The sequence below is a fragment of the Orbicella franksi genome, chromosome 7, assembly GCF_964199315.1.
Source record: "Orbicella franksi chromosome 7, jaOrbFran1.1, whole genome shotgun sequence".
Taxonomy (NCBI): domain Eukaryota; kingdom Metazoa; phylum Cnidaria; class Anthozoa; order Scleractinia; family Merulinidae; genus Orbicella; species Orbicella franksi.
The window spans coordinates 8,514,666-8,541,307 of NC_138151.1; the positions used below are offsets into that span (position 1 = coordinate 8,514,666).

Sequence of the window (26,642 nt, forward strand, 5' to 3'; positions counted from 1 at the left end):
ATTTTAGAGAGTTTTGAGAAAGTTTTCTGTTCAATATTACTAACTAGGTAAAAGCCTGTGTGGTCATTATGCTACATTCTAGAAGACACTTAACTGTCCTCTCCCAAGATCCTAAATGAGTGCCTGCAAAATGTGAGGGAAATTTGACAAAACAATTTAGTTACCTTGGGATGGACTAGCATCCCAAGCAAGGCACTAGCAGTGCTCTCTTAGTGCTCTTAAAGCCAGAGTAAATGCTGGACTGAGAAACCCCATGTACCTTTATTAAGGAAGGATAACTCCATCAGTTTATACACTGCTCTTTCTGTGATGCCTGGATATAATGAATTCATTTAACTTTTTCATCAGACCCAACTGGAACTCGCACAATACTTTCATGTTCCGGTAGGGAATGTCCCATCAGATCCCACTCTGTTTGCTGCAGATGTTTTCTATGCTCGTCACCTTCAGAAGCACAATCATTTGCTGTGGATGTCGCCAACTGACAGACCTGATTTAGGTGGCAAGGAGGATGATGATAACAGGTTCGTTCTTCCACGTTATTCTGATCATTGAGTGAACAAGAATCACTCAGAAAATGCCAGTTCCATTTTTTTCCCTCACTTTTGATTAGCCACCAGTATCATGAAAAAAAAAAGCATTCTTAACACATCAGATTGAAAGTTTACCAGTTAACAATGCATTATCTTTTAATATTTATTGGCTATTTGATTTTTCATTTCTAATGTTAGGCTCAGTGCAGTGTCTGAAGAGGGAGGGAATATTGAGGTCAACAATCCTGGCTGCTACCCTACAGTTTGTGTGGAGCTCTCAATTGACTGTTTTGCTGTCAACACTGTGCTACAAGTAAGGGTGGAATGTACAGCTGCTTCTTATCATTCTTGCTGTTTTGGCATTCAGAAGAGTCGTAGCATGCAACAGCATCAATCGTCTGTTTGTTGATGTGTTATCTTTTTAAAATACTGGTATGTACGTTAATATTTTCAGTCTGCACACATCAATGACTTTGAGGGCGGTTCTGTCACAGGAGTTAGCTTCGACAGTATGCCACAGGTAGGAAACATATTCAGTGACGTACCTTAATCTCACTCTACTCATTGCATCTGAAGTTTTGATGTGCCAATGTGTAGAAGAGTTTTCAACCACAGAATTACCTTGTTATAGTGCCACTGGGTTAATTAAAAAGAAAGAAAGTTATGCTTAATTTAGCTATATCAGTTGTCTTCTTAGCTACTGAAGATGTGGTGACCTCATGTCATTTTTTTGTAACTTTTAGGCATCATTGGAGGAGTTGGTCCAAGGAGGACCAAGTGTGGCATCCAGTTTGACAACATATGATGAAGCTGCCTTGTGTTCAAGTGCCTTTAGGTAATGAGATTTGAGATATCCTTTTCATGACTGTTAAGGTTTCACACCAGTAATCTGCCAATCTGATCTGATACAATTGGTAGCACAAGATGGAGCTGAATGGATTGGCATGAGCCAGTGTTCCAGATAAGTGAGGGGTATCAGGGTAAAGACCCTATAAGGTCGGCTACATGACCTGACAAATTAATAGAAAATATGTTATAATTTGTTGGGAGAAGTTGAAATTGACCTGTTCCTTGTTGACACGCAACCTTGAAAACTTACCTGGAACTCTGTGAGCTGGTCCTGAAAATGAAATGTCGTTCTGATATTAATTGGTTGTAGCAGTTGTCAGCATACTCATCTCTTATTAGCACGTATAATGAAAGTGCTCCTTTTGTTGCAGAATCCTTAAAGGAATGGTTCACAGCTGGTTACATGAAGTGTCCACTTATGAGAACTTAAACGCAGATACACAGTTGATGCATTTCTACAGGTATGAAGACCAACACAACATCAAACCATAGTCAAACCGGATCATGTGTACTAAAGGCATCTGCAGTTGATTGTTGATCAATACTCGGGCAACATTAGACCGACACTGAATTGATAGATCAGTCGACCCTCGATTAACAATTGGTCAATAGTTCATATAGTGTGATCATCCGCGTGAGGGTAGTTCTGAAGAGAACTGTTCTTGGCGACTGACGTTTCTACAACATGAGCGGAAGTCATCTTCAGAGTCAAGTGAATAGTGTTTGTCAGTTGATGATGTTATAAGTCTGGTCCGTTGAAAGTGATTGGTCAATTTAGCCATGGTGGTATTGATTTCAAAGTGGGAGGCACGGTGGCCTCATGGTTAGTGCGCTCATCTTCGGATCAAGTGGTCCAGATTCAAGCCCTGGCCAGGGACATTCTTTTGTGTTCTTATTCAAGACACTTTACTCTCACAGTGACTCTCTCCACCCAGGTGTATAAATAGGTACCGGCGAATTTAATGCTGGGGGGTAATCCTGCAATGGACTAGCACCCCATCCAGGGAGGAGTAGAAATACTCCTAGTTGTTTCATGCTACAGAATCCCGGATACATTCCGGCCTGATGGGCCAGTTGGCTCGTCTGCAGACTTTACCTTTTACTTTTCCCAACATTTCCAAGGTTCCCTGGCAGTTTCTCTTGCCACATCAGATGTGAAGGAGAAGACCATTTGATAACTTCAGTTTGCATTGTCTATGTACACTTGCAGATGGCTGTCATCTCCATCAGCTCTGCTGTATGATCCAGCTCTTTGTAGAATGGTGCAGAGGATGATGAAGAAGCTTTACATGCAGGTGTGATGTCAATTCTCAAGTTATTTGTTCTGTAATCTTTATCGTTTATTACAAGCCAGTAGGGTTCATGGGACCAGTTTTTCACCTTTGTTTATATACCTCTCTTCTCTGGCAACCTTTCCTCCTTTAGTTGTCCATCGCTTACAATAATTCTTCCTCTATGTCTTTAGACCCCATTTTAATAACCTCCCCATTCCATTTAGGTAACCTCTCTTTAATATCTGCTACCCAATGTTTAGCCCCTCCCCCTATCTAAAAGTTTTTCCCATGTTGTTAAGCCCCCCTCTATAGTCCCTTACAATATAAGGCCACTCACCAAGAAACTACCACTCCTTCTATCTTATATCTTGATCTTCTTCTCAATTTGACCCCATATCTGGTAACCCCCTGTTCTATTTAACCTTACTCTTTCATAACTACTCCCCCCCTTAATCCTCTCTTTAACAATCTTTCCTACTTTACTAAGCCCTGTCTTTATTATTCCCTTTCTTTTTCAAGGCCATCCTCTAAGGAACCACTCCTCTCACCTCTATCTCTGTATTTAATAAAACAACCAACTGCTGTTTTTTTATTCTCATCTCTTATAGCCTCTTATCCCCTTCCTATTACCTCTAATTCTTGTAATCCTTCCCTTATTTAGTGAACTCTCTAGGAACAACCCCCCTTTTTGCTGAACTACCCCTTTTTTGACTCCCTCCCCATAAAACCTCCACTTATTCCAAGATTTTAAGAACAGGATATGTTTTTATGCACAAGTTCCAACTATCAATATTTCCAATATATATTTGCTTTTTTTCCCCAGCTTGTTGCAGAATTCAAGCGTCTTGGTTCCACCATTGTGTTTGCGAGCCTCAGCAAGATTATTATTTGCACCAAGAAGAGAAGGTAAGAAGAGCACATTTCCGTTTCTGCAGTGTCATGTCACACAACACCTAAAAATGACATTGTTTTGTCTCTCACAGTGTATCTGATGCCAAGGCCTATGTGGATTTCATTCTTAATAGTATACGCAAAAAGGATTTGTTTCATAGCATTGAGATTAAACCTGAATCGTGCTGGGAGTATCTTATGTGGATGGACCAGGTAAAGAACAACTGAATCATGTGTACTAAAGGCATCTGCAGTTGAGTGTCCATTGATACCCTTGATCCGCATTCTATCAACATTTTGATTGAAACTTGATTGACATCCTGATCGATGCTCAGTCGACACTCATAAGCATCGATCAAAAATTACTTGACTGTCGACCATGATGTGGATTGAGTGTTGATTTATTGTCAACCGAGGTGTTGATCGAGGGCCGATCAAGGGTATGGATCGAGGGTGTCGATCAAAGGTATGGATTGAAGGTATCGATTGACACTTGACTGTGGATGCCTTTAGTACACATGATCCAAGCAACTTGTTTAAAAAAATTGCTTTCTTTCTTTGTTCCTCTAGACATAAATTTCTCAGAGGACCTTCATGTTACTTCAAGTTATGATTTTAGGTACAGTAAATCTTATATTTAGTACCACAAGGAAAGATGGCAGAGATGACTTCATTTTTTAATTTTTTGTAAAGAAGAGGTCGGGGTTGTTACAATTAAAGTTTTGAAGTTGGTGGTTTTGTTGTAGGAGTAAGCAACTGGTATGATGCCTTTTTCCAAAGGATCAGAAAGAATAGCCCAGTTGAATAGCCAACCTAGGGGCCTATTTCTCTAAAGCCCTAGAAACCTTTCTAGGGCATACAAAGCCATTTTGCCACTGTGTAATCCTAAGGTTTGAGATTTTGCTATGGTTTTCCAGTTGTAACTGGAGGGGGTTGACTGAAAAGCAAGAACTAATGTGTTAGTTCTGACAAATTATTATACAAGTAGTGAATCATTATTAAGTGTAGCTGTAAAAATACCCTTTTTTGCCAGGCTAACCATGGTGGTGTGCGAGGCAAGCTCCCTAAAGATGTAGAGGAACAGGAGGCTATAGAAGGCACAGCAGATCTAGAGAACAGTAGTGATGAATTGGTGGCTACTCCTGATGATGAAGTAAAACAAAATAGTGACATGTAACAAATTTTGATGTAAGATATCAAACATGAGAAACAGTGTTTCATGGGGATATCCAAACACTGAGAAGAGAGTTGAAAATACATCGCAGAGCAGAGTATTTTTGACAAAATTCGAGGTGTTGGATAGCCAATGAAACACTGTCTCAAGTGTTTGATATATCTTCTCAATCGAAACAAAAACTAAGGAGTAAATGGAGAAGTAAAATCCTCAAAATCTATGCTAATGAAGACCGGGTATCCAAACCTCATTCTCGGTCGTGATTATCTTTGTTTTAACTTGATGGATTATTAGTGAGTTTAAGAAGTGTCAATCAATGTAACTGATAATTAGTTGTTTCTAGCTGAGATTCATGATATTCCAGCATTTTAGCCATTTTGCAATACATTGGCTAAACTAAATCCTGTCCTTGCATTATGTATGACTATGAGAGAAAGATGTTCTTGAGACTCCTAGTTGGTACCAACTTTATTTTACACAGAGGATCTTCCCTGCATATTTAAATACCTGTATGTCTTTAGTGAAAATGTACAAATTCTCGGATCATGTGTAGTAAGGGCATCTGCGGTTGAGTGTCGATCAGTACCCCTGATCTTACGTCTAATTTTTGCAGACATGCCATGAAGTGTCGATTGATACATATGACTTGGTCAACGCTCAGTCAACTATCGACCAACTGCCAATCAAGTGTTGATCTAGTGTCAACCAAGTATCAATTGAGATGTTGACTTTGATGGAGATGTCGATTGAGGGTAGATTGAGGGTATCAATCGACACTCCACCACAGATGCCTTTAGTACACATGATCCAAATTCTCTTTACTGGTATCCATACATTTGTCATAAAATTATTTGGGAGAAAGTGTTTTGGGTGTCAACTAAGTCTAGTTTTGATTCCTTTTCCAGCCCAATGTGGAAATGAACTGGAACATGAAGAAGTACCTTCCCACAGCTGCGTCTTGTCAGAGTTATTTTCAGGTATCTATATGCTATATGTCTGTGTCTGAAGAGCGTTGGCCAACTTTGTTACTGTGCCAGTATATGTCGATCACTCAGTGTATATGGCAAATACTGTGACATTATGATAATAAGTTCCAGGCATGCATTTGCTCAAAAGGCTTTTCTGATGAGCTTGTTTACAGTCTTTATGTTTGGAAGAGAAATTGTGGTTGAAACATGTAAGGTATTTAATGATGCTGGCAGGTTAAACTTGCCCTGTAGAAGAAAATGAAAAAAAAAGCTTTTCAGTCTTCTGAACTTCTCAGATCTCTCAGAATACTACAGTAAACAAGCTCTCTAAAAGCTTTATTTACAAGCTAAACTTAAGCATAAACCCCTTTTCTCCTGGAGGGGCTATTGAAGAATACCTTTTTTTTGGGGGGGGGGGGAGGCTATTATTTGAATGTTACAACATGTTGGAGCTTTGTCAATCATTGTATGAATGAGATGTTTTTGGGGAAGTGCAAATCATTGGTCAGATTCAAGTGCCATACCTTAAACAATGGTTTGTCAGTTTCTGTAATTACATACTTCCAGAGATAATGTTGTGTATTTCCTTGTTCTGACTTCCCACTGATCTTCCTGTATGAGTTAAGGCAGGAGTTAACTGGGGCTTTTTATCATGTGTTTCTAACATTGGCTGTTTTATTTCCTGTAGATTGTCATTGCTAGTCACATTCACGCAATTTACACCCATTCCTTGGAAGAAAGGCAATGCATTGAGCCTGGAAATACTCCCATCAAGAAAAGAACAAGCTCCCAATCACAGGTGCCTGTGAAACTAAGTTCAAAATATCAATTCTCCTTACTGAGATATAGATTTAATGTTAAATGTAACTTGAGAATTTGGTGGTCCATCACTTGATTCAGTTTCCCCTAGTTAGTTATTTTTATTAATCAGGTCTCATACTGGTATGTCCATATTCAAGAGGTAAGTCCTTATTGAGGTATCCTTCTATAAGAGTAGTCCTCTAACAGACGTTGTGCCCTGACAAGAGGTCTAGTTCTCCTCTGCTGGATTTTGTCCCCTTATCATAGATGTCCCTTACAGAAGGTAAGCCCTAATTGGAGATGCCCTCTTTTTAGGTGAGTCACTCCCTTATTATGGGAAGTTTTGTGACTACAAATTTGACTGAACAGACTGATTCAATGTTTACTCTTAAACAGAGAGTTGCAGAAACCTCAGCTACTCCCAGTCTAGTAACATTTGCCCAGGAGAGAATTTCTGGAGAGCTGACACAGACCCTGTTCTCGTAAGTATATAATTACTTTGTCAATAGATTACAAACTCAGCTGACAAATAAAGAATTTTAGATGATATGAACATCTTAGAATAACAGCTAGTGCTTCGCTCACAAAATGCAGTGTGGACAAAAGTCCAAACCTCTTGATCTGCACAGAAAGTAGTGTTCTAATGTAACTTTTCAGGATCATGTGTACTAAAGGCATCCATGGTATCAATTGACACTTGATGGACATCTCGATCGATACTCGGTTGACACTCCATCAACAGTCTGCAATAAATTAGTTGACTCTTGTCTGACTGTTCAATTGATCAATTGACGGAGATGTTGATAGAGTGTCAACTGAAGTGTTGATTGAGATGTCCATCGAGTGTTGATCCAGGGTATTGATCGAGGGTATTGATTGACACTCGACTGCAGAAGCATTTAGTACACATGATCCACTTTTCAATAAAGGAATATCATTGTTTTTTGTGTAGGGTAACACAGAAGATACAACACACTTTGTCAGGAGACCGATCCTCAAACACAGACCCTAGTGTAGAGTTCCCTCTTCTACCAGGATCCCATCTTCCTTTGAACAACCCAGCCTTGGAGTTTGTGAAGTTCATTTGTAAGGTAATGCTGGTTGATCTGCTGGTTTACAATCTGTGTTGCAATAAATATTGATCACGATAGCTTTGTAGCAAGTGGTTTGCTGAAAACATATTCCCAAGAAATTACATGTCAGCTTTCAGTGTTGGTTGTCTTATGTACCATCCGGGATGAAGAGGACTTAAGACGGTTTCAGTGTCAGTCAGGATTCACAAATAAGCAAGATCAGAATCCTGGACAGGCATGCCTACAAATTTTAGGGATGGAAATTATTTTTTAAGTATGCAATTTTTGAGAGAAATTTATGCTGATTGAACCAAAGATTGCAATGTAGGGAAAAAGATTTGATTGGCCTCACTTTGATTGATTCTTTTTTTTTTTCATAATTTTTTTTTATTTAATTATTTTGTGATTTTTTTCCAGGTATTGTCACTAGACTCCAACACACAGCATCAAGTGAACAAGCTAAGGTATACAAACCTCCTTTCCAATATCATGCTTTTATCAAGAGTTCTAAGATTTAGTTTCTTAGCAGATACCGTAACTGACTTAAGAACCATACTCTAAATTATTTAATCCTATGGTGTCAGCAGTGAGATTCTTTTGTTATACAGTAGTTGAATTTGTGCAAGAATGATCAACATTTAATTTCTCTTTACAATATCAATACACTGTCATGCAAAATGGTACTGAGAATAAAGTAAATCATCAACTACAGGATATTGTCTTGATGAAATGTGGCCAAGTGGTTTAGGGTGCCGATCTTGTAATCCGGAGTCCTCGGTTCATGCACTCCACTCTTGCCTCTAGCTGGAGTTTTTCCTCTGTGGTGCCAGGTTCCTCCTACCAGTTGAGATTTTTAACAATTGTATGTCTATCTGAGATATTTATTTCACTGTTTGTTTCCATTGGCCCTGAAATATTGGGGAGTGGTCAATTAGAACAGTTTTAATTTGAGTGTCAAAAAGTAATTGGTTTTGTATCACTATGCTACACAATTGACTTAAAAACCTTGCACCACTCTTTCATTCTATCAGAAGTAAAACCTTGTTTGCTCTTGTTTTCCAGGACTTTGCATCATCTAATTTTCTTAATTACCATAACTGATATCTAACGAAATGTATGGAAACCAAAGCGGAAAGTGAATATTCAGCACAGGGCTAAAAGCTTAAAGTTTTCAATACCAATCCTGTTATTTGTATCAGCTATTATGTTTCAAGGAAGACAAGCGGAAATCCCAATCTAGCGCTTACTTCTAGTGGGATGTTTAATCAACTAACATGATGCTCGTGTTCATCTTCAGACGTGACTTGTTAAGACTCCTTGGTATTGGAGAATTTTCTTTAGAAGCAACATTTAGGGATCCTTGCTCTTCACTTGTGCTTCCAGAGGTACGCAGACTCACTAGTTACATTTCAATGTTAACTTCACCCTTAACTCCTGGATATTTTTTTTGGTTTCACTTTGGTATTTATTGTTGGGATAATGGTAACAGCACAATATTGTTGCTCAATATTAGTGGTACTGGTGGTTTTGCAATTTTACTTTTGTGTGGTTACTTGAGGTTCGGAGTTTCTTTCTCGTACTTCTATCTTCTTCCCAGCCTACACAGATGCTCTCTGTGCTCATCACATGCTCCACCACCAGTTGTATTTGTTGGCAGTTTGCCTTTGTTTTGAAGTAACCAATCAGCACTTGTCTATTGAATCACATTGTAGCCAATAATGAGCTATGCTAGCATGGAAATCGACACCTGTAGAGTAACTTCTGCAAAATGATTTATGGAGAGGAGCACATGACGAGCACAGAGAGCATCTCCATAGGGGGCTATCTACTTCCCTGATAGTCTATCTGTTAGCTCTTACAATTGTGCTGTAGTGTGTTGCGTGAGTAACAATACATAACACACTTTGCATAGACATGTCACATGAACATGTCACTGAACTCTGAACTCTGGTTTCTGAAGAAAAAGTGACAAGGAGTGTTGCATCTCCCTCTCTGGGGATGGTCCATCACTGGTTTGCTGTTTCTTATCAGCAATTTTGCCAGGTTGCCCAACATCATATTATGATTTACCACTACCCATGTCTTCTCTTCCTGGGTTAGATAACTGTGATTCTGAGGATACAGTATAAAACCAGTCAGTCACCTGGGTTCAAGTCAGTGTGCACCAAAAATTAGTTTTCCACCTACCTTGGGCTATTGTAGATGACTTTCTTTGCATGCTGGTTCAAGTAGCATCTCAGCCCCTGGGGTAGATTTGTGGGGGAGGGATTGGTTGCCTAATCACCCCCCTTTGAAGAAGCAAAACTTGAAAATATTGCAAAAGGAACTGTGAATATTGTGGCAGAAATAGAGGCAAACTCTCTGGACAGGTTCCTCATTGTAATTTCTACATTGTGACATTGCTACTATTTTTAGTGAAATAATTTTCAATTAGTTTCCAATTGTCAAATTGCTACATTTTGGGGACATGTTTCATTGATTCTTCAACCTCAAGGTACCATACACCCGTCCCCCTGAAAAATCCTGGATCCACTCCTGCAATCCTCAGTCAGTTGGAGAAAGTCTTAATGCTCAGAGAATTCTTCAGAAGCTCACTATGAATGATTTTGGAGGTTCTCCAGTAGCCACCTTGACTGAAATGCTTCTAATATATTGTTTGACATCTTCCAACAGGTTATTTGTCTGTACTGTAACTCATGCCGTGATCTTGACTTGTGCAGGGACCCCTTCATAACTCCAGTACAAGGAAACAATCCGTATGTAATGCTAATGTAATGTAACCATATAAACTCTTAAATTTTTTTATGAATTCTTTGTTACTCTTAAAAATGGGCAAAAACTTGGTGATTTTCATCTCAGCTTCTTCCAAATAGTAGGCGCATGACAGTATTTTACAGTTGTCACAAAATAAGAGTTTATATGATTTTTTTGTGGTAGGAGGGGGGTGCTGTTTATGAGGACTTTTAGCTACATTTCAAAGTCCATAACGTGGTCTCTGTTCAACCTAAAAACATCAAACTTGATCAAACTACCAGTCTCAATGTCATCTTTTTGGTGGTGGCGTCAGGTTATCAATATAAGATTTGAAACTCATCCCAGTTCCTTGCACAACTCCAAAATGGCTGATAGACAGCATAGTTACAGTGGGATGTCACAGAAAAAAAAAAATGAAAAAGTTTGAATAAGATTTTTTTTCCTTTCTGTTTTTACAGTGCATGTTGCAGATGTGCCAATTTAGAATGTGGCAGTGAATATGACATGGACTTCATAGAAAGTCAGCTAATTGACATGGTGCAAAAACAATCAATGGCATTTGTTCTTCAGGACTTGAAATGTGGCAAATGTCATGGAGTGAGTATTCTGGCTTGTGCCTGCTACTTATTTTGCTAAACATTACATCAGACTCTTCTCTTGAGATGGCTTGAGGGAGGGCAACAGACCAATTTCGATACATTAAAATTCAGCCTAAAACAATAGACCTCAGTACAAGGCTATGCGGAATAACTGCAGAGTTTCTGGGGTTTATTCCCCACAGCCTCATGCCGAGGTCTATAGTGTTAGGCTGAATTTTAATATATCACAATTGGTCTATTGGCAGGTAATGGTTCTCTCAACCATACAGGGAGTGGAATACCGGTAATTCACTCCCAGGGGTACTGCCAGTAATAGCCTTTACAGGGAGGTTCTGCCTGAAAGGGTTACCTTTTCCAGGCTTCAGGTCTAGAAAAGGGTAGGGATTTCATAGGTTGAGGTATATGAAAGGGTAGGGAAATATATTATTTAAGTCAGATTCAGATTTTAGATTTTTATTGTTTTGCACTATTTACAAAAATTGAAGGGTTTCACGCAAAAAGGGCGTATGTAGCATTTTGGGCCGATTTTTATTTTTTGCAGGATCAAGCTAATTTTTGGCAGACTGACTTGTTTTGACATGAAAAGCATCGTTGCGTAATTGTTTTTGTTGATTTGCGCTTCGTTATCGAGAAATAACGTATGCAAAAAACTCAGTCTGCCAAAAATTAGCTTGATCCTGCAAAAAATAAAAATCGGCCCAAAATGCTACATACACCCTTTTTGCACGAAACCCTTCAATTATAACTTTAAGTCCAATGTGAGAAAGAACTACATATAAAACTCTTGTTGTCTGGTGAACATCTCTTCTAGTTATGAAGGACTGTGATGTAGGATTGTTCACTAAGTTAATTGCAAGGGTTTAGAAAAGGGATACAGTGTCGGTATTTAGAAGAGTACCTTTTTTCAATAAAAAAGTATATGGGGTACCTTTTTTGTCAAAATGGTTTACAAAAGGGTAAGGGGTGGGACCTTGGGAAAGGGCCTCCCGGTATGAAACTTTATAGAATACCCCTCTCCCTCTCCCTTGGGAATTTGCTCTGATCTAGACATGCCAAACTTGAGGTTTCATGGTTTAAACTTTTTAAGAATGGGATAAGAATGTAATGGAACATGGCTATATTATATCATAATACTTTTTTATACTCTACTCAAGAGTATTATTACAAGAGTCTGCATCAGGCCAATAACTGACACAGTCGGAACTTAACCCGGTTTCTGTAGGATGGAGGGACCAGAAGTATAGGAGTATTGACTGATATATTTTTAATTACAGGTGAAAGCTACCAACATGTCAAAATACTGCACATGTGCTGGCAACTTTGCCTACACTGTACCTATTGATGACTTTTTTGACAAGTTAAAGACATTCAGGAATGTGGCCAGGTATTTATAAAACAATACTTCAGCATCTTATATACGAAAATGGGTTTGATAAGCCTGTCAATACAGTATGGGATCTCTGCCAGTTGTTATGCCACTGAAGATACCAATAGTGCAAACCAACAGGTGTAATTCTGTGAAGGTGAATTAATCAACATGACATGAGCGTGGGACAAAGAAAAATTCTGAGTCCCCGACAGGAATCGAACCCATGACCCCCCAACACCGGGCGGGCGCTCTATCCACTGAACTACGAGAACTCATGGAGAGCAAGGTCATTTAACTGAGTTCATATATGATAGGTGTTCTGCATACTGCTAGGATCAACGCTATCGAATTCATCGTGAGTAGTGATAAGTTAATAAAGATGGTGAATTTTAAGCTCGGTAATGAAATGTGAAGGTGAATTAATCAGCATGACACGAGCGTGAGACAAAGAAAAATTTTGTCCCATGCTCGTGTCATGTTGATTAATTCACCTTCACATTTCATTACCGAGCTTAAAATTCACCATCTTTATTAACTTATCAGGTGTAATTCTGTTTACATCTGTGGGCCAGGGTTTGGTATACAAAGAAAAAATGTTATATGTATGTAGTTATGTAGTAGTAGTGATATGTTAGAAACTTAAAGTTCTTGCTGTGTGTGTGTGTTTTGTGTGTGGTCATTTTGTCTTCTGACCATAAGGAATATTTTTGGAATGTATAAGAATTTTTTTGTCAGCGTTTAGTACCAGTTTACTGCTTGATACCTGGACTTACAATTGTCTTGTTCAAATCTGATCTTTTTCAGGCATTACAAGTTGCCACTTCTGGAAGAAACTGTCAACTGGATTATGCAGAAAAATCCTCATATTTCATAATAGTCTCAGGAAGGACTGCAATGCCCGAGAAAGTTATCTCTGTGACTTTTGTGATGTCTTGTGACATGATCGCCAGGGCCTTCAACCAAGGCCAAAATAATGATAATGAGTAGATAACAGTTCAACTCTAAGACAGGCATTCATTAGCGACAGCTCGGAGACACACTAGCGATCGCTAGGAATATGCAACTGGTATAGGAATTTTTTTTTTTTCATTACAGGGGAGAAAATGGGTGTGCAATAATTTGGCTGCCTTCTCAGGCACTTTTTCTAGAAATAGTGATGTGATTGTGGAAATGGTGTATAATCACAAGTTGTGGTACATGTACAGATGCTGACTAAATGTGTGTAAATAATATATACCAAAGCAAACTTTGCTGCTTCTGTTAATAAAAATGTTGTTACACAATGTTGTGCTCAATCTGTCAAAATTACTCTGAATTAAATGGGAAAATAATACAGAATTACATTAAAATACATAAACTGTAAACTGCAGTGCAACAAATTCTTTCCCCTATGACACTTCATGATCATAATCAGAATTTTATTTCATAAACGTCATCAAAATCTTATTTAACAGTTTGGTGAGAGATACTAATAAGTTATCTCTCTAATAAATTAATAGATTAAAATTCATTTTAATTTTAATTTCCTATAAACTTTGCAACTTGTTTTCATCAAAACAGATCTGGCATTTTTTTTGTAGAGTTTTGTTCACTAAACTCCCGGCAACTATGCACTGTACAATGAGTTGAGCTCAAAAGAAATGTTTCCTCCAATCTAGTACTGTTGCAAAACTTTCTTTTCTGGAGTTCTTTAGGTGATGTGCAAATTCAGAAAAGAAAGTAAAAAACAACAAAAATAATTTGTATAAAAAAGGATATGACCAGTTAAAAATATTGGTCATGTATCTCCAGATCATCTGTAGAATGTCCATACTTTTGCATATAGTTGTTCACTGAAATCAATAATTTATTGGTTTCCTCAAACATAATTATCTGAATCTCTGAGTTCCAGGAAAATATTGGTCAAAAGTAAACTTTCATGTATAGAGGTGACAAAAAATTTGAAATATGGAGGACAATTAGAAGTAGCGAAAAACAAGTTTGTAATGTTACTGCTAAAATACACTCAGTTGAACCCCGCTATCTAGAACTCTCAAGGGAAATGAAAAATAGTTCAAAATAGTGGGAATTTGAAATGGCTGATAGTAAATGACTGAAGATCACTGGCCTCATTTACCTCAGATTGAGGTAACAGGGAATTCAAAATAACTGAGTTCAAGTCTGACTACAGATGATAGAAAACGATGGAAAACAAAAATGTATAAAAAATTGCATAAAGTGTCAGCTAAAATGTCAGATATGATATGTAAGGTAAAGTCGGTGTCAGGCCAAGTTATCCATAGGGCTGGAGCTTATCCCACTTTCCTTGGCATTAAGCAACTACAGGTAGTTCTAAGTATTAATGTTCTTCTCCCCCCTGGGAGGAATGCTAGTCCATTGCAGGTTTACTCCCTCCCCCCTGCATTAAATTTGCAAGTGGCGTGCCCATTTACATTACAATCCTAGGTGGAGAGAGGAACTCAGAGTAAAGTGGCTCGCCCAAGAACATAACACAATGTCCCTTGCCAGGGCGTTAACCCTGACCATTTGATATGAGCTCCAGCATGATAATCTTAGGCCATTGCTCCTCCACAGGTGTGAAATGTACAGTGTATAATATAATGGCTACTTTGACTTGACATTTTCTATCACCATCTACACGTTCAATACCAAACATGTTGGGATTTTAGTGAATTCTGATAGTGCAACCTTATTTTAAAAACTTTGTCATGGAATTCAGGAAGCAATAGCAAAAAAGGCAAAGCTGTGGTGAGGAACAATACAATTTTTCTTTCAGCAAAAGCTGCTCAAGCAACTTACAAAATAGTTTTGCTTCATGGGTATTCTAGTTAGGTCCTTTTGAAGAAATCTTTCTCTTCCCTTTTTCTTCGCTCTTCCATTCAGCTTGAATGCAAACAAACTCACTGTAGTCAATTTCTCCATCTTTGTCAGCATCCAGTATGTCAATGATTTTATCCACCTCGTACTGTGTCATCCCAACGTGTGATTTCCGCAGACCTTCGGCAAATTCCTTGACACTCACTTGCATGCTGCCATCATGATCTAACTTACGAAATAAGTCAACCACAAGTACATGTTCCTTGGCAATGTAGTTACGGAGAAGTGTACCTGGGTCGGGTTCTTCTCGTTTGCTTCTCACTTCAGGTGTCTCATCTGTGATGATTTCAACCTGCTTCAGTTTTCTCAATTCATCTGCAATTAAGTTGAACTCCTCTTTAACGATGACACCGGTGAGGTCAATCTTGGATATTCTACTGTCTCCATTTTTGACGATGGAGTTCAGTATGGCACAGGCTCCATTGTTTTGCAGGTTGTTCTTTGAGAGTCTTAACACTTCAAGTGATGAATTGCTTTCTAAAGATCTTGCAATACTAAAAACTCCTGTATCTGAGATTCTATTGCAACTTAAGTCTAAAACTTGCAGTGTTCCATTTTCAAGCAAAGCTGCAGCTATCGCACATGCTCCATCATCTGATAAACCATTCCATGCCAAGTTGAGAGATTTAAGCTTCACGTTTCCTCTCAGTCCTTTGGCAAGGGCTTGTCCTCCTTTCACCTGAATATGGTTCCAACTAAGATCAAGCTCGCACAAGGTGATATTCTCATCCAGAACCTTTGTGAAGAACTCACAAGCTTTGTTAGAGAATTTATTGCAGCTCAGATCCAAGTTGCTTAGTGTGTTGTTTACAAGCAGTGATTGGCATATCACATCAGCATCTTTGTCATCCAGGGAATTTCCTGCAAGTCCAAGCTTTGTCAATGTATTGTTCTCTTTAAGAGTTTCTGCTATCTCAGCAATGGCTCCTCGACCAAGCTGATTTTCTGACATATCCAGCTCCACTATAAAGTAGTTTTCTCTTAATAGCTTAGCCATGATTGCGCCTCCTTCCTCTCCGATTCCGTTATCCCTTATGTTCAGGCTTGTAACTTTTGTGTTATACAAAAGTGCCAAAGCCATTGCACGAATACCTAGTGGACCAAGGCCATGATGCATCATGGTAACAGTTGGCTCAATCATGTGTCGCACAAAGTAGGAAGCTGGAATGATGCCGAGTTTCTGACAAGCTCGCTGATAGAGAGTACGTCCTGTGGGGTCATACTGTGGCTTACACTGAAAGAAGAAATCTTATTTAATTAATTACAAGAAATTACTATGGACACGTGTAACGTGACATCTGACTCCAGCTGAAAGCCATCTTCCTATGTTCTCTGGTATAAATCTACTAGCATTCTATCACAAATGCCGTCCTCTGATTGGTTATGCTTCTCACTATATATTCTGTCATAGATAGTGAGTAGCTCAGCAGTGTGCACTAATATTAGCAAACTCGTGGCCACTTCTCGCATTTTCAGTGTCTGAAGAGAATTTAGAAAAAGTTTTGAATGACTAGTAGATTTATACTAAGACAATTAGATTATTCACACTTGATTTCTATGCGTGATAGTTGACCCCTCATCAACCCCCTTTATTGATAGCTGCACCCTCATCAACTATCATGTGATAGAAATCTCGAACTCATAATCTAGTTGATAAAAACAGGGAACTCTAATATGGGGTCTTTGATAGGCCTGGGGTGGTAGAAAACACTAATTAAAAACACTCTGGAAAATTTGCTTTTTCCACAGTAGTTACACGTATTATTTTCTCTATCTCTTTCACTTGCATTTCAATAAATTTTCTTATGCCTCACAAGCAGTTGCCAACTGATGACTGTGTCATTCACAAGAGTGTCACGCAGGGATCTCATTAAACTAAGAGCCAGGCACTGGGTAAATTGACTGGCTGCGAAAACAATTTTGCGCGCTTGGTTTGACCATCTAGTGGAAAGTTATTCTGACTTGTAAAAAAGTTCAGTGCAAAAAATTTTACCTGCCTGTGAAAACCAGTTGCCCTCCTGGTAAACATGTTAATGAAATCCCTGTCACGTGTACAAAGTGACACACAAAAAAATCCCAAATGTTTCATTTTTGCAAAATATTTTAAAACAAACAGTGGCACAAGAAAGCAGAGCTCAAAAGCACTCATTTGAAAGTTTGCACCCTAGCCTTTCATCTGTCACAAAATTAAGACATAAGCTAATAGATAATACCATGTGACATGTTTTGTTACGCGTAAACTAAAATGTTATTGCATTTTGGCTATAGAGATGTTTTCAATTTAGTGTTTAAAGTAATCAGACATTTACATTGTACTTTGGTTTTGATTTTGGTTTTACTACGATTTGAGATTGGCTATGTAGTCTACAGTTAAACCTGTAATAAGCGGACCCCATATTAAGCGGACACATTTTTTCCATTTTTTCTTTTCCCACATTCACTGTAAAAAATACCTGTATTGAATGGACACCACCATTAAGTGGACGTGGACAGCTTAAACTTGACTTTTATGGTAATTTCTGTTGTTTGAAACCTGTATCAAAAAGTTTGCCGACAAAGAGCTGTCACAGAAATGCAGAAAACCTTCATATAATTCAAATATCAATATAGATACTGTTGCTATATATTTAAATCACTCTATTGCCTCATATACTTGTCACTGTTTATGGAAAAACAGTATTTCAGAGTTATCAACCATTCACAAAAATGCTACTTGACCCTTTCAAGGTCTTTTAATACTTAGCTCTTATTAACCGAGCAGGAGGTCTGTATGGGAGAATCTTGACCGAGGTCGTGAGTACAGACTGAACACAGTGAGGTCTGTACACATGACCGAGGTCAAGATTCTCCCATACAGACCGACTTAGCTCGGTTAATAAGATGTTTATTATATGGCAAAGAAGAAAACTTTAATTCATTTAATGTAACTGGTTTGCTGACATTTTGCTTGCGAACGGCAATGAGCTTAACTTAAACCTGCCAAAATTTGCTCGTCCTCTTTACCTCTTTTTTTTTGTCATCAGGCTTTTTGGCACTTCCATAAATGATTGAGAAGAAAATAAAAGAAAATGGTGAACATTTTTGTATTTTAGTTTGCTACTTTTTCAATGCAAAATGAAACCAGTCTACAGATGCCGGTCTAGATGGGAAAATCTAGACCACGGTCAATATCGATTTCAGCCAATCAAATTCGTGAATTCGGTAGTTCCCAGTCCTTGTGAGACACAGCCATATAATAATGACCAATATTAATAACCATTTTAAAACGAATTCTGAGGGAACCTGCTGTCAACGGACACTCTGTATTAAGCGGCCACTAGCACGGGTCCTGGGGGTGCCTGCCTAATACAGGTTTGACTGTAATTAGTAAGTAATTGGTTTGGTTTTGGTTTTACGCATTCAATTGAAAACTGTGCTAGAAGAGTTAATGGATCATGTGCACTGCATACTAAAAGCATCTGTGGTCGAGTGTCAAACAATATCCTTGATCGATACTCTTGATCAACCCTCGATCGACACCCAATTGATACTCCATCAACACCTCAGTTTACACTTGATCAACACTCCATTGACAACTTGGCCGAGAGCCAACTAATTTTTGATCAATGCTTATAAGTCTGGCGAAACTCAGCCAGCTATCGACCAACTGTTGATCAATTGCCAATCAAGTGTGGAAAGAGTATTGATCAAGTACTTATCAAGGTGCCGAATGAGGGTATCGATTGATACTCGACCGCGGATGCCTTTGGTACTCATGATCTGAGTTAATAACATGTTTTGTGCAAGCTTGGTTACCTCTTCACACTCCAGGTCAGTTTCCCATCCATCAGAATCATCGCTGTCCTCACTTGCAATGGCTGGAGATACAGCCCCATGTTTCACATGATCAGTGTTTGGAGTGACAGACAGCGTCACAGAACTTAAGGCTTGTAATGTCTTGTCAACTTTCTTCACTGTTGCATTCCGTGCATGCATTGCCCTAATGAAAGCAAGTCTTGTTAAATGCTGGTTATTTTGGGAAACCCTTTATGCTGATAATTATTGTCTGGGGCCATTTGTTAGCTTGGTGAAAGAAAAACTATGACAAGTTGTCATCTGGAAGGTGAAATAATTGATCCTATGCAAACATCCACATCACAATAAAAGAATGTCTAGGGTAAATTGTTAGTTTAGTAGAAATAAAGCTATCAAAAGCCTTCATCTCTAAGGTGAAATAATTGATCCTGTGCAAACAACTTTTGACTGTGTTCTACAGAAAAGTGAGGTGTGATTTTTGCATTTCAATTAAACATGAAACTTCCTTACTAGAATACTACCCAAAACACCTTTAACCCTGCAATGGACTAGCATCCCATCCAGGGGGGAGTAGAACTACTCCTAGTCGCTTCATGCTACCGAAACCCGGATAAGCTCCGGCCTGATGGGCCACTTGGCTTGCATGCAGACTTTACCTTTACCCAAAACACCAACTAAAATTATCCCTCTCTATAATAATATGAACAATGTAGCTTGATAAAGGACCATGAAACCATGAGAAACAATTCACTCAGCCCCCCAAAAAGCAGTGACGAGATTTCGTTTGGAAACAAATCTTTGTTTACCCTACCGTCTACTCCTAATACGTACATTGCCTCAGAATGTTCAGTGCATAGCAAAATCAAAATAATCCGATTTCCTGATTTGAAACGCATTTAATTGTTTACTCTCACAATATTTCATTCCAGTTTCAAAAGATGTTTTGCATTTTTGTTATTGAATTGTGAAATTTTCTTCCTTCGAGAAAGTTGAATCACTTAGCATTTAGCATTAACTGGAAAACAAGCTCGTATATAAAATACCTAGTATTTGTGCCCACGAATTGAATGAGCTCGTCATTTCAAATCCTTTGAAGTCTTAACGCATGAACAATGTTCTCTCACCTGAACTGCCGTTACCATAATGATTTCACCTTAGCCCAAATATTTACCCCAAGATCTTTCCGAAAGCATTGGCATTTGAAAGAAGTAAGAATTGAGGAACCGTGTTAAGTTCGATATAAGCTCGATAAAGCTGACTTAAAGTTCGTTTACGTGATCGATTGTGTCGAAGTCAGCGTGACGGATTCACCACCTTTTGTGAAACAAATTCGACCGCTTTTGTTTCAGTCAAGATATAATCCACGGCATTGATACCTTCGAAGAAGAAAAACTCACGATAATCTACACAAAACTGCATTTAAGACAAGATAGATTAGTAACGGGTAAATTGTCTTCAACGCAGCCACGGAGCCATTTTAAAAAGCTTTAACGTTATTTGGCCACCATGTTACAAATTAATTATTGAGAAGTTCATAAAGCTAAACTTTTGTAACATTAGTCATACGAGCAGACCTTACCAAATCCTTAGATCTCCACTGTGAAAATCTAACTTTCAAACACCATGATCTCTTAACGTGATAGAATATTCAAGATGACCACTGATCTTTTCCAAAATCAGGGAAATACTTGGCAAGTCCTGACGAGTCTTCGCGAGTCATTTCCATGACAACGTTTTATCCCTCGGGAATTTGCTAGGCACCAAGCTGATCTGAGCTCTACATCTGCGATCGGTTTCTTCTTCAGTAAAAATCAATCAGAAATCCTTCCTTTACATCTGGTGAAAACGGAATTTGCACTTTTATCTGACTGTTGGAAGCATCAAAAACATTACAAAGTCTCTTTGAAAAGGCGGGATCTCGCGGGATTGAAAGCTCGTTTCGGGACGCTGTTTTGCAGATTTGCGAACATTTGGCGGGATTTTCAATCACCACTCCATGCGCAGACGCAGCCTACATCTGGAAGGTACGGATCGAGTTTTTTTCCCATCAATTTATGGTCCAAGTGCAAGGAAAAACGAGGATCTGTAACTTGCAGTACGAGCGAAGAGACGAGGTTAGTAAGATGTTTATTACATCTCTACTACACTGTGTGTCTGCCGGGTTCGGGAAAGATTTCTATTCACACGGAACGGCTTCAAATTTCTGACGGATGTCGAAAGCAAAATGAGTCAATTTGTCGCTAGCAGGTTTTAATACACATTATTATATGACTAGCTCCGTAAGCGGGCAAGATGAATCAAATCCTGCGCTGTGATTGGCTACCCGAGCAGGCAAGATGGAGCTATCTTGCCCACTCGGGACTACCCGCCGTGTCCCGCGAGAAAAATTTCCCCGAAAGCCATATAATAAATCCTTTATTGACCAAGCTTGTTTGGTCAAGATGGCTGGATATTGGCCTCATTCTTTTTTTTCGAGTTTATGGACCTCGACTCCGTCTCGGTCCATTAACACGCAAAAAAAGAACTTGGCCAATATCCAGCCATCTTGACCTCACACTTGGTCAATAACCCATACATATTTTAGAAGTAAAAGAAAGTTTTAAACTTTTTCTTGCTGTAAAAGTTAGGAACACTTGGCAATAAACCACAAAACATTTTGACAACAAAAACAGTGTAAATTTTGGCGGGTCGTACATGGAGTACAGTGGAATGCGGCCTGCTAAATTGACCAATCACAGCGTGCTTACCTGAGAAATATAATAACGTGGGTTATTTATGGGTAAATCTGTTTGTGACGCAAGGCTACTCAGTGTAAGAGCATTACCTTGTTTACGTCATGTGTGTGGACAGTATGTGGCCTGATGTGACTTGTTTTCTGGGTTTATGGAGTAGAAACAGCCTGCAGTGAAGTTTATTTCTCATTGTTTGTCACAAGTCTGATAAAATTCTACCTTTCTGCTGAATTGTGGATTCCTAACAGATTGGATCAGATGCCAACACATACATTTTCAACAAGCACCGGAGTCAAGGCAATCATGTATGTTGCTGAAGGCAATTTCAATACTGTGGTTCTTTTGTCTCGATTTCACAAGAAGACTTTTTCTATGGCCTATTACATGCTGTTTTCTTAATACGTGTGTATGGAAGTAAACTTTTACATATTCGAGCAGGTTAAGTAGGCTACAGGTAAAGTATGTATTCTTATCTTTCAAACACAGAGGGATTTCCGCTCAAGGCGGCGGCGTACATGTAACTGAACAAGCAGCTGAGAAATCTGCGCTGCTAAGTGATTCCTTTTGAGACTGTTACCTTAACTTGGTGGGGAGGCTGGGTGGTAGGGAGGTTTGCAATCAAGAAATAAAAATCATATAGCATCTAATGTTTAGAGTATCACTGCAGCAGGAACATCTTAAGTTACGAGGCTGCATTCACCCAATCTTCCTGAGTAGTACTCTTCTCTCTCCCCCCCCCCCCCCCCTAGAGCAGGTGAGAGCAAGAGACCCTGACCAGGGGATCACCAGCCAAAAACAAGAACATCAGGAGGGGTCCCTTACGATGATTATTCTCCCTCTCTGTCTCTCCAGAGGGTGACAAGATAAGAAACCTTAGAAAACAAGGCTGATATTAATTATCCATGAAACACCAAGGGTTCATAATGCTTTGGTAACATGGTTTGGAATAAAGAATCACTGTAACATATTAACTATAGAATGGGATGCCCCCTTGGCACATAATTTTGGTCTCCAATGGGGTGCAAGCAGTCTCTCTTGCTTGAAAATTATTCTGCTAACAGTCTAGGGTGATGCAAAGGCACTTCTTAATAATAATAATAATAATAATAATAATATAATAGTAATGATAATGATAATGATAGTAATTAGAATATTTAAACAAGGAGCCCAGCTCACTATAAAGTGCTCTTCAGTGGAGCCCTGCATATTAAATAAATATTAAAAATATTAAATATTAAAAGTTAAGATTTTCTTTATCATATTTGATGTTGAATAGGGTATTTTTGCCATATTTGTTCTGAAATAAAACAATTCTTTGCCACTTGGAGTCTGAAACTGATAATTTGAATGAATTCCTTACCTATTTCTGTACCTGAGTTGATCATCTTACAGTTGTGCTGTAGTTGACTTTTAGCCTTTTTTTCAGCACTATATACAGCGGATTCTCGATTTTCCAACCCTTTCATTTTTCTGACCTCCTGATAACTTGAACTAAAAGTCACCTCCCCCCCTCCACCACCTCCCAACCCCGTACAGTTGGACACTCATTCTACCCACAATTTCTCAAACCACCTGATTGTTCAAACCAATTTTGTTTCCCTTGGAGGTTTGAAAAATTGGGATTTGACACTACCTATGCAATTGCGACTTGTTTGGCTAGTTGAGCAGTGTCATGCAACATTTCTTTTCAGGTTACCAGCACTTACGCATTATTTAAAGCCCTATTTAATGCTGAAAAATCATGATAAATATTAGTCTACCTACACTTCACTTCCAGTAATTTTTGGAGCCTACATTCCTGGCTAATTTAAGCTAGTGAGGGCAATGGAAACCACTCCAAAAATGATGAAATTGAGCCTGTAATCCACCCTTATAATTTTTTTGAACTTAGTTTTATTACGATCATTTTTTCACACAAAATGCATACACAATAAAATTATATAAAAAGTGGAGTGAACTTTTTTATACAATACTGTATAAATTTGTTTTTCGACAAGTGAAAGAAGTACATTTAAATTTGATTGAAGGGAAGAATTTTTTCTGTTTATTTTTATGAACGTTTTTGGGGCAATTTTGCTTGGCTATTAAGATCACTATTTGATAAGTACTCTAGTTAATCATGGCTTTCACTCTTGAAAGTGAAGGTTTTATCAGTTTTAGATCTGATCATTGATAGATTAACTGTTTCAGTGGCAGATCCAGACTTTAAGCTAAGAGGGGGGGGGGGGGGAGGAGCAGTTTTGTTTTGCTTGCGCTGCCAGCTTTTCTTCCTTCCGTGATTACTTCTTTTTCACCATAAATAGGGGGGAGGGGCTGGTGGGCCCCCAGGCCCCTCCCCTAGATCTGCCACTGTGTTTAACAACAAAAGATCTTTCCTGAGAGTAACAAAAAATATGCTAACGGCAATAAGGTTGTTGAGATTTGTGAAAAAATATTTTAATGAATAGAAACGGAAAGCTGTTGCATTTCACGGTGTAAAATTAGATGCTCAAGGGATTCTTCTAGCTCAGTCAAGGTATTTTGAGTTATTTTGGCCACGTACAAAATTGCCTTAAATTGAAGGAAACCTGAAAATAATAGCTCACTAAGATAGAAGAACACCAAAGAGATAATAAAGAACCACGAAGGAACAAGGATGGTCAAGGATGGAGAAGATTGACACGGATTACAAACGACGAACTTGAAAGATTTAGGTTAAAATTTTTGAGATGCGCAAACCGTGAAGTACCTCCTTTAAACAAAATGTACATAAAGGCTTAGATGCTAGGCCCGTTTAATTAAAACCTTAATCGTATATATATAATTCTATACCATCCCTTATCATGCTGATTACAGCCTGTGAGCTTAATACCACCTGTTTGTTTACATGCGCAGTTGGAATATAAATTCTCCTCAGTAATTGCTACACATTTTCTTCACTGTTTGTTGTGAGAATTTGGCTGTACATCAGCCCAACAGTTTTCACGTTATTGTTAACAAGTTAAAGAACAATCAAATGCTCTAAACTTCGTTGACGGCAGCGAATTCCCCGTAATCGATTTCTCCGTCTCCATCTTTGTCAAGAAGGCTGATCAGCCTTTTGAGCTGCGCGTCTGTAAGCGGCACTTTGAGTTTTTTTAAACCCGTGAACATTTCTTCAGGGGACACGCTTTGCGTTTTATCCTTATCCAAGCAGTTGAAAAGATCCACCGCGCGCAACCTTTTCTCCGACAGGAAAGTCTTCAGCGCAGTCAACAAGTCGTTTTTCACCCTTCTTCCGGGATCGTTGTCCTCGTTGCCATAGGAACTAGCCAGGGAGCCTCGTTTACTGTTGTTGTGGCTCGAGGCACCATACGCAATCTGGAAAGCGGGCCGGTTCTTTGTAAACTCCTCCAAGAGCACTAAAAAGTTTTTCTTTACTGTGATATTGTCCAGGTAAAGCTCTTCCAAAGCTGAGTCAGCGTTAGCGTTGAACGCTTTAATGAGCGTGTAAGCGCCAGTGTTTCCGAGAGGATTAAATCCTATTTTTAGAACGCGTAATGTTTTATTGATCTGCAGACCTTTCGCCAAGCCTAGCGCCCCCTTCTCTGTGATGCGGTTGTGGCTCAAATCCAGCACGAGGAGTGTGTCATTCTTTTTGAGCGACTCACCCATGGCCTCAGCGCCTTCATCCGCGAAACCATTCCAGGACAGATCTAAGATCTCTATTGAGCTGTTTTCTCTCATGCTTTTGCAGATTGCAATGGCACCTTTCAACCTCAAGTGATTCCAACTTAGGTTTAGCTCGGTAATACTGTTATTTTCCGCTAGAGCCGGGCCTATTAGCTCTCCGCCTGCTTCGCAAAAAGAGTTCTGACTCAAGCTGAAGAATTTAATGCTTGTATTGCTCATCAAACCGTCGGCAAGTGGTTTGGCATCCTTGTCAACAAAGTTATTAAACGAAAGATCAAGCCACTGCAAGTACTTGTTTTGCGCGATAACACTCCCCATCACTCGCGCCCCATTTGAGCTCATCATATTCCCAGCAAGGTTCACCCACTTTATGAAACAGTTCTCGAGGAACATCTTGGCGAAACAGTCCACCCCTTCCTCGCCAAGATTGTTCTCTTGTAAGTCGAGTTTCTCCACTGTGGTGCTTTTCACAAGCGCCTTGGCGAGCGCTCTTCCACCTTGCAACCCCAGGCCGTGATGTGCCAACGAAATCTCCGCAGTGTGAATCGTATCAACAATGGCAGTGACTGGCGAAACCCCAAGCTTGCGACAAGTTCTCAGATAGGCTGATTTTCCAGTGGCATCTGCTCCTCTGCGGTTCTTGTGTGTGTCTTTTGGGGGTGCCTCTAAATCAGTGTCCCAGCCGTCGCTGTTGCTGTGTTCGTCAAAAACGTCGTTCTCAACCCCTTCGTTACTTTTGTCTTCGTTCTTTAGCTCCATCAACGTTTCGTCAACCTGTCGAACGGTGTTCTCAAACCGAACGGTAAACGTCATTTTCGAGGGCTCACTTTCCATTTTGGAAGTTGTCTCACGACTCATAATTGTTTCTTCTGTTGAAACACGCAGTTTTCTGAGTTTTCCGGTTTTTTTCTCTTGCTTCTGATGAAAGCACGATTCTCTTCTTTCTGGCTTTTATTCTAGTGTTGTTAGCTTTTGTCTGGATAACTATCGCTTCTACCACCAGCCAAGCACCAAGTGTATTTCAAGTTGTCCTTATTAACACGTAGATCTGTAGTAATAAACTTAGCTCAATAATTAAGCTCAAAAGCTTTGTTCCTTAATTACGTAAAGGAAGGCCTTTGGGGATCTAAATTATCGCTTTGTACATTTGATTATAGGTCTTTACATAAAGCGACGACCATACTAGTGAATAATAGTTCACGTTATTCTTAAAAAAATGTACACCAGCAGCTAACTTTGTTCCTCGTTGGTTGCGTGAAAATAAACCGCCGCTTTTTAACGCCCTTGCTCGTGTAATGGGTG

At 39.1% G+C, this 26,642-nt stretch overlaps 3 protein-coding genes across 5 annotated transcripts in view; 1 reads left to right on the forward strand and 2 right to left on the reverse strand.

Moving 5' to 3' along the window:
• Window positions 1-13,568, forward strand: part of LOC145493294 (DNA polymerase epsilon catalytic subunit A-like) — a 45,153-nt gene extending 31,585 nt beyond the window's left edge. The window contains exons 48-66 of one of the 2 annotated variants that reach the window (XM_081472723.1): window positions 349-524; window positions 732-846; window positions 988-1,053; window positions 1,277-1,368; window positions 1,754-1,843; window positions 2,593-2,677; window positions 3,480-3,562; window positions 3,640-3,760; window positions 4,581-4,700; window positions 5,627-5,698; window positions 6,378-6,488; window positions 6,887-6,972; window positions 7,443-7,581; window positions 7,981-8,027; window positions 8,861-8,948; window positions 10,237-10,319; window positions 10,776-10,914; window positions 12,191-12,300; window positions 13,090-13,568. In XM_081472723.1, coding sequence (XP_081328849.1) covers window positions 349-524; window positions 732-846; window positions 988-1,053; window positions 1,277-1,368; window positions 1,754-1,843; window positions 2,593-2,677; window positions 3,480-3,562; window positions 3,640-3,760; window positions 4,581-4,700; window positions 5,627-5,698; window positions 6,378-6,488; window positions 6,887-6,972; window positions 7,443-7,581; window positions 7,981-8,027; window positions 8,861-8,948; window positions 10,237-10,319; window positions 10,776-10,914; window positions 12,191-12,300; window positions 13,090-13,159 — 1,893 coding nt within the window. In that variant the 3' untranslated portion in view covers window positions 13,160-13,568. Of the gene's footprint in view, window positions 1-348; window positions 525-731; window positions 847-987; window positions 1,054-1,276; window positions 1,369-1,753; window positions 1,844-2,592; window positions 2,678-3,479; window positions 3,563-3,639; window positions 3,761-4,580; window positions 4,736-5,626; window positions 5,699-6,377; window positions 6,489-6,886; window positions 6,973-7,442; window positions 7,582-7,980; window positions 8,028-8,860; window positions 8,949-10,236; window positions 10,320-10,775; window positions 10,915-12,190; window positions 12,301-13,089 lie in introns of those variants that run through there. The other variant, XR_014050117.1, reaches the window with a different exon arrangement.
• A 100-nt stretch (window positions 13,569-13,668) lies between these two features.
• LOC145493323 (uncharacterized) lies at window positions 13,669-20,637 on the reverse strand. 2 transcript variants are annotated; one of them, XM_081472766.1, is made up of 3 exons: window positions 20,537-20,637; window positions 18,958-19,141; window positions 13,669-16,396 (listed from the first exon to the last, which is right to left on the reverse strand). In XM_081472766.1, exons 2-3 carry the CDS (start codon window positions 19,135-19,137, stop codon window positions 15,110-15,112), a joined length of 1,467 nt encoding a protein of 488 aa, XP_081328892.1. In that variant the 5' UTR covers window positions 19,138-19,141; window positions 20,537-20,637; the 3' UTR covers window positions 13,669-15,109. The 2 variants fall into 2 exon arrangements, with proteins under 2 accessions (XP_081328892.1, XP_081328893.1); XM_081472767.1 differs by lacking the exon at window positions 20,537-20,637 and having other exon boundaries at window positions 18,958-20,526.
• A 3,274-nt stretch (window positions 20,638-23,911) lies between these two features.
• Window positions 23,912-26,374, reverse strand: LOC145493321 (uncharacterized). The gene has a single exon (XM_081472764.1). It carries the CDS (start codon window positions 26,196-26,198, stop codon window positions 24,690-24,692), a length of 1,509 nt encoding a protein of 502 aa, XP_081328890.1. The 5' UTR covers window positions 26,199-26,374; the 3' UTR covers window positions 23,912-24,689.
• Window positions 26,375-26,642: the final 268 nt, after the last annotated feature.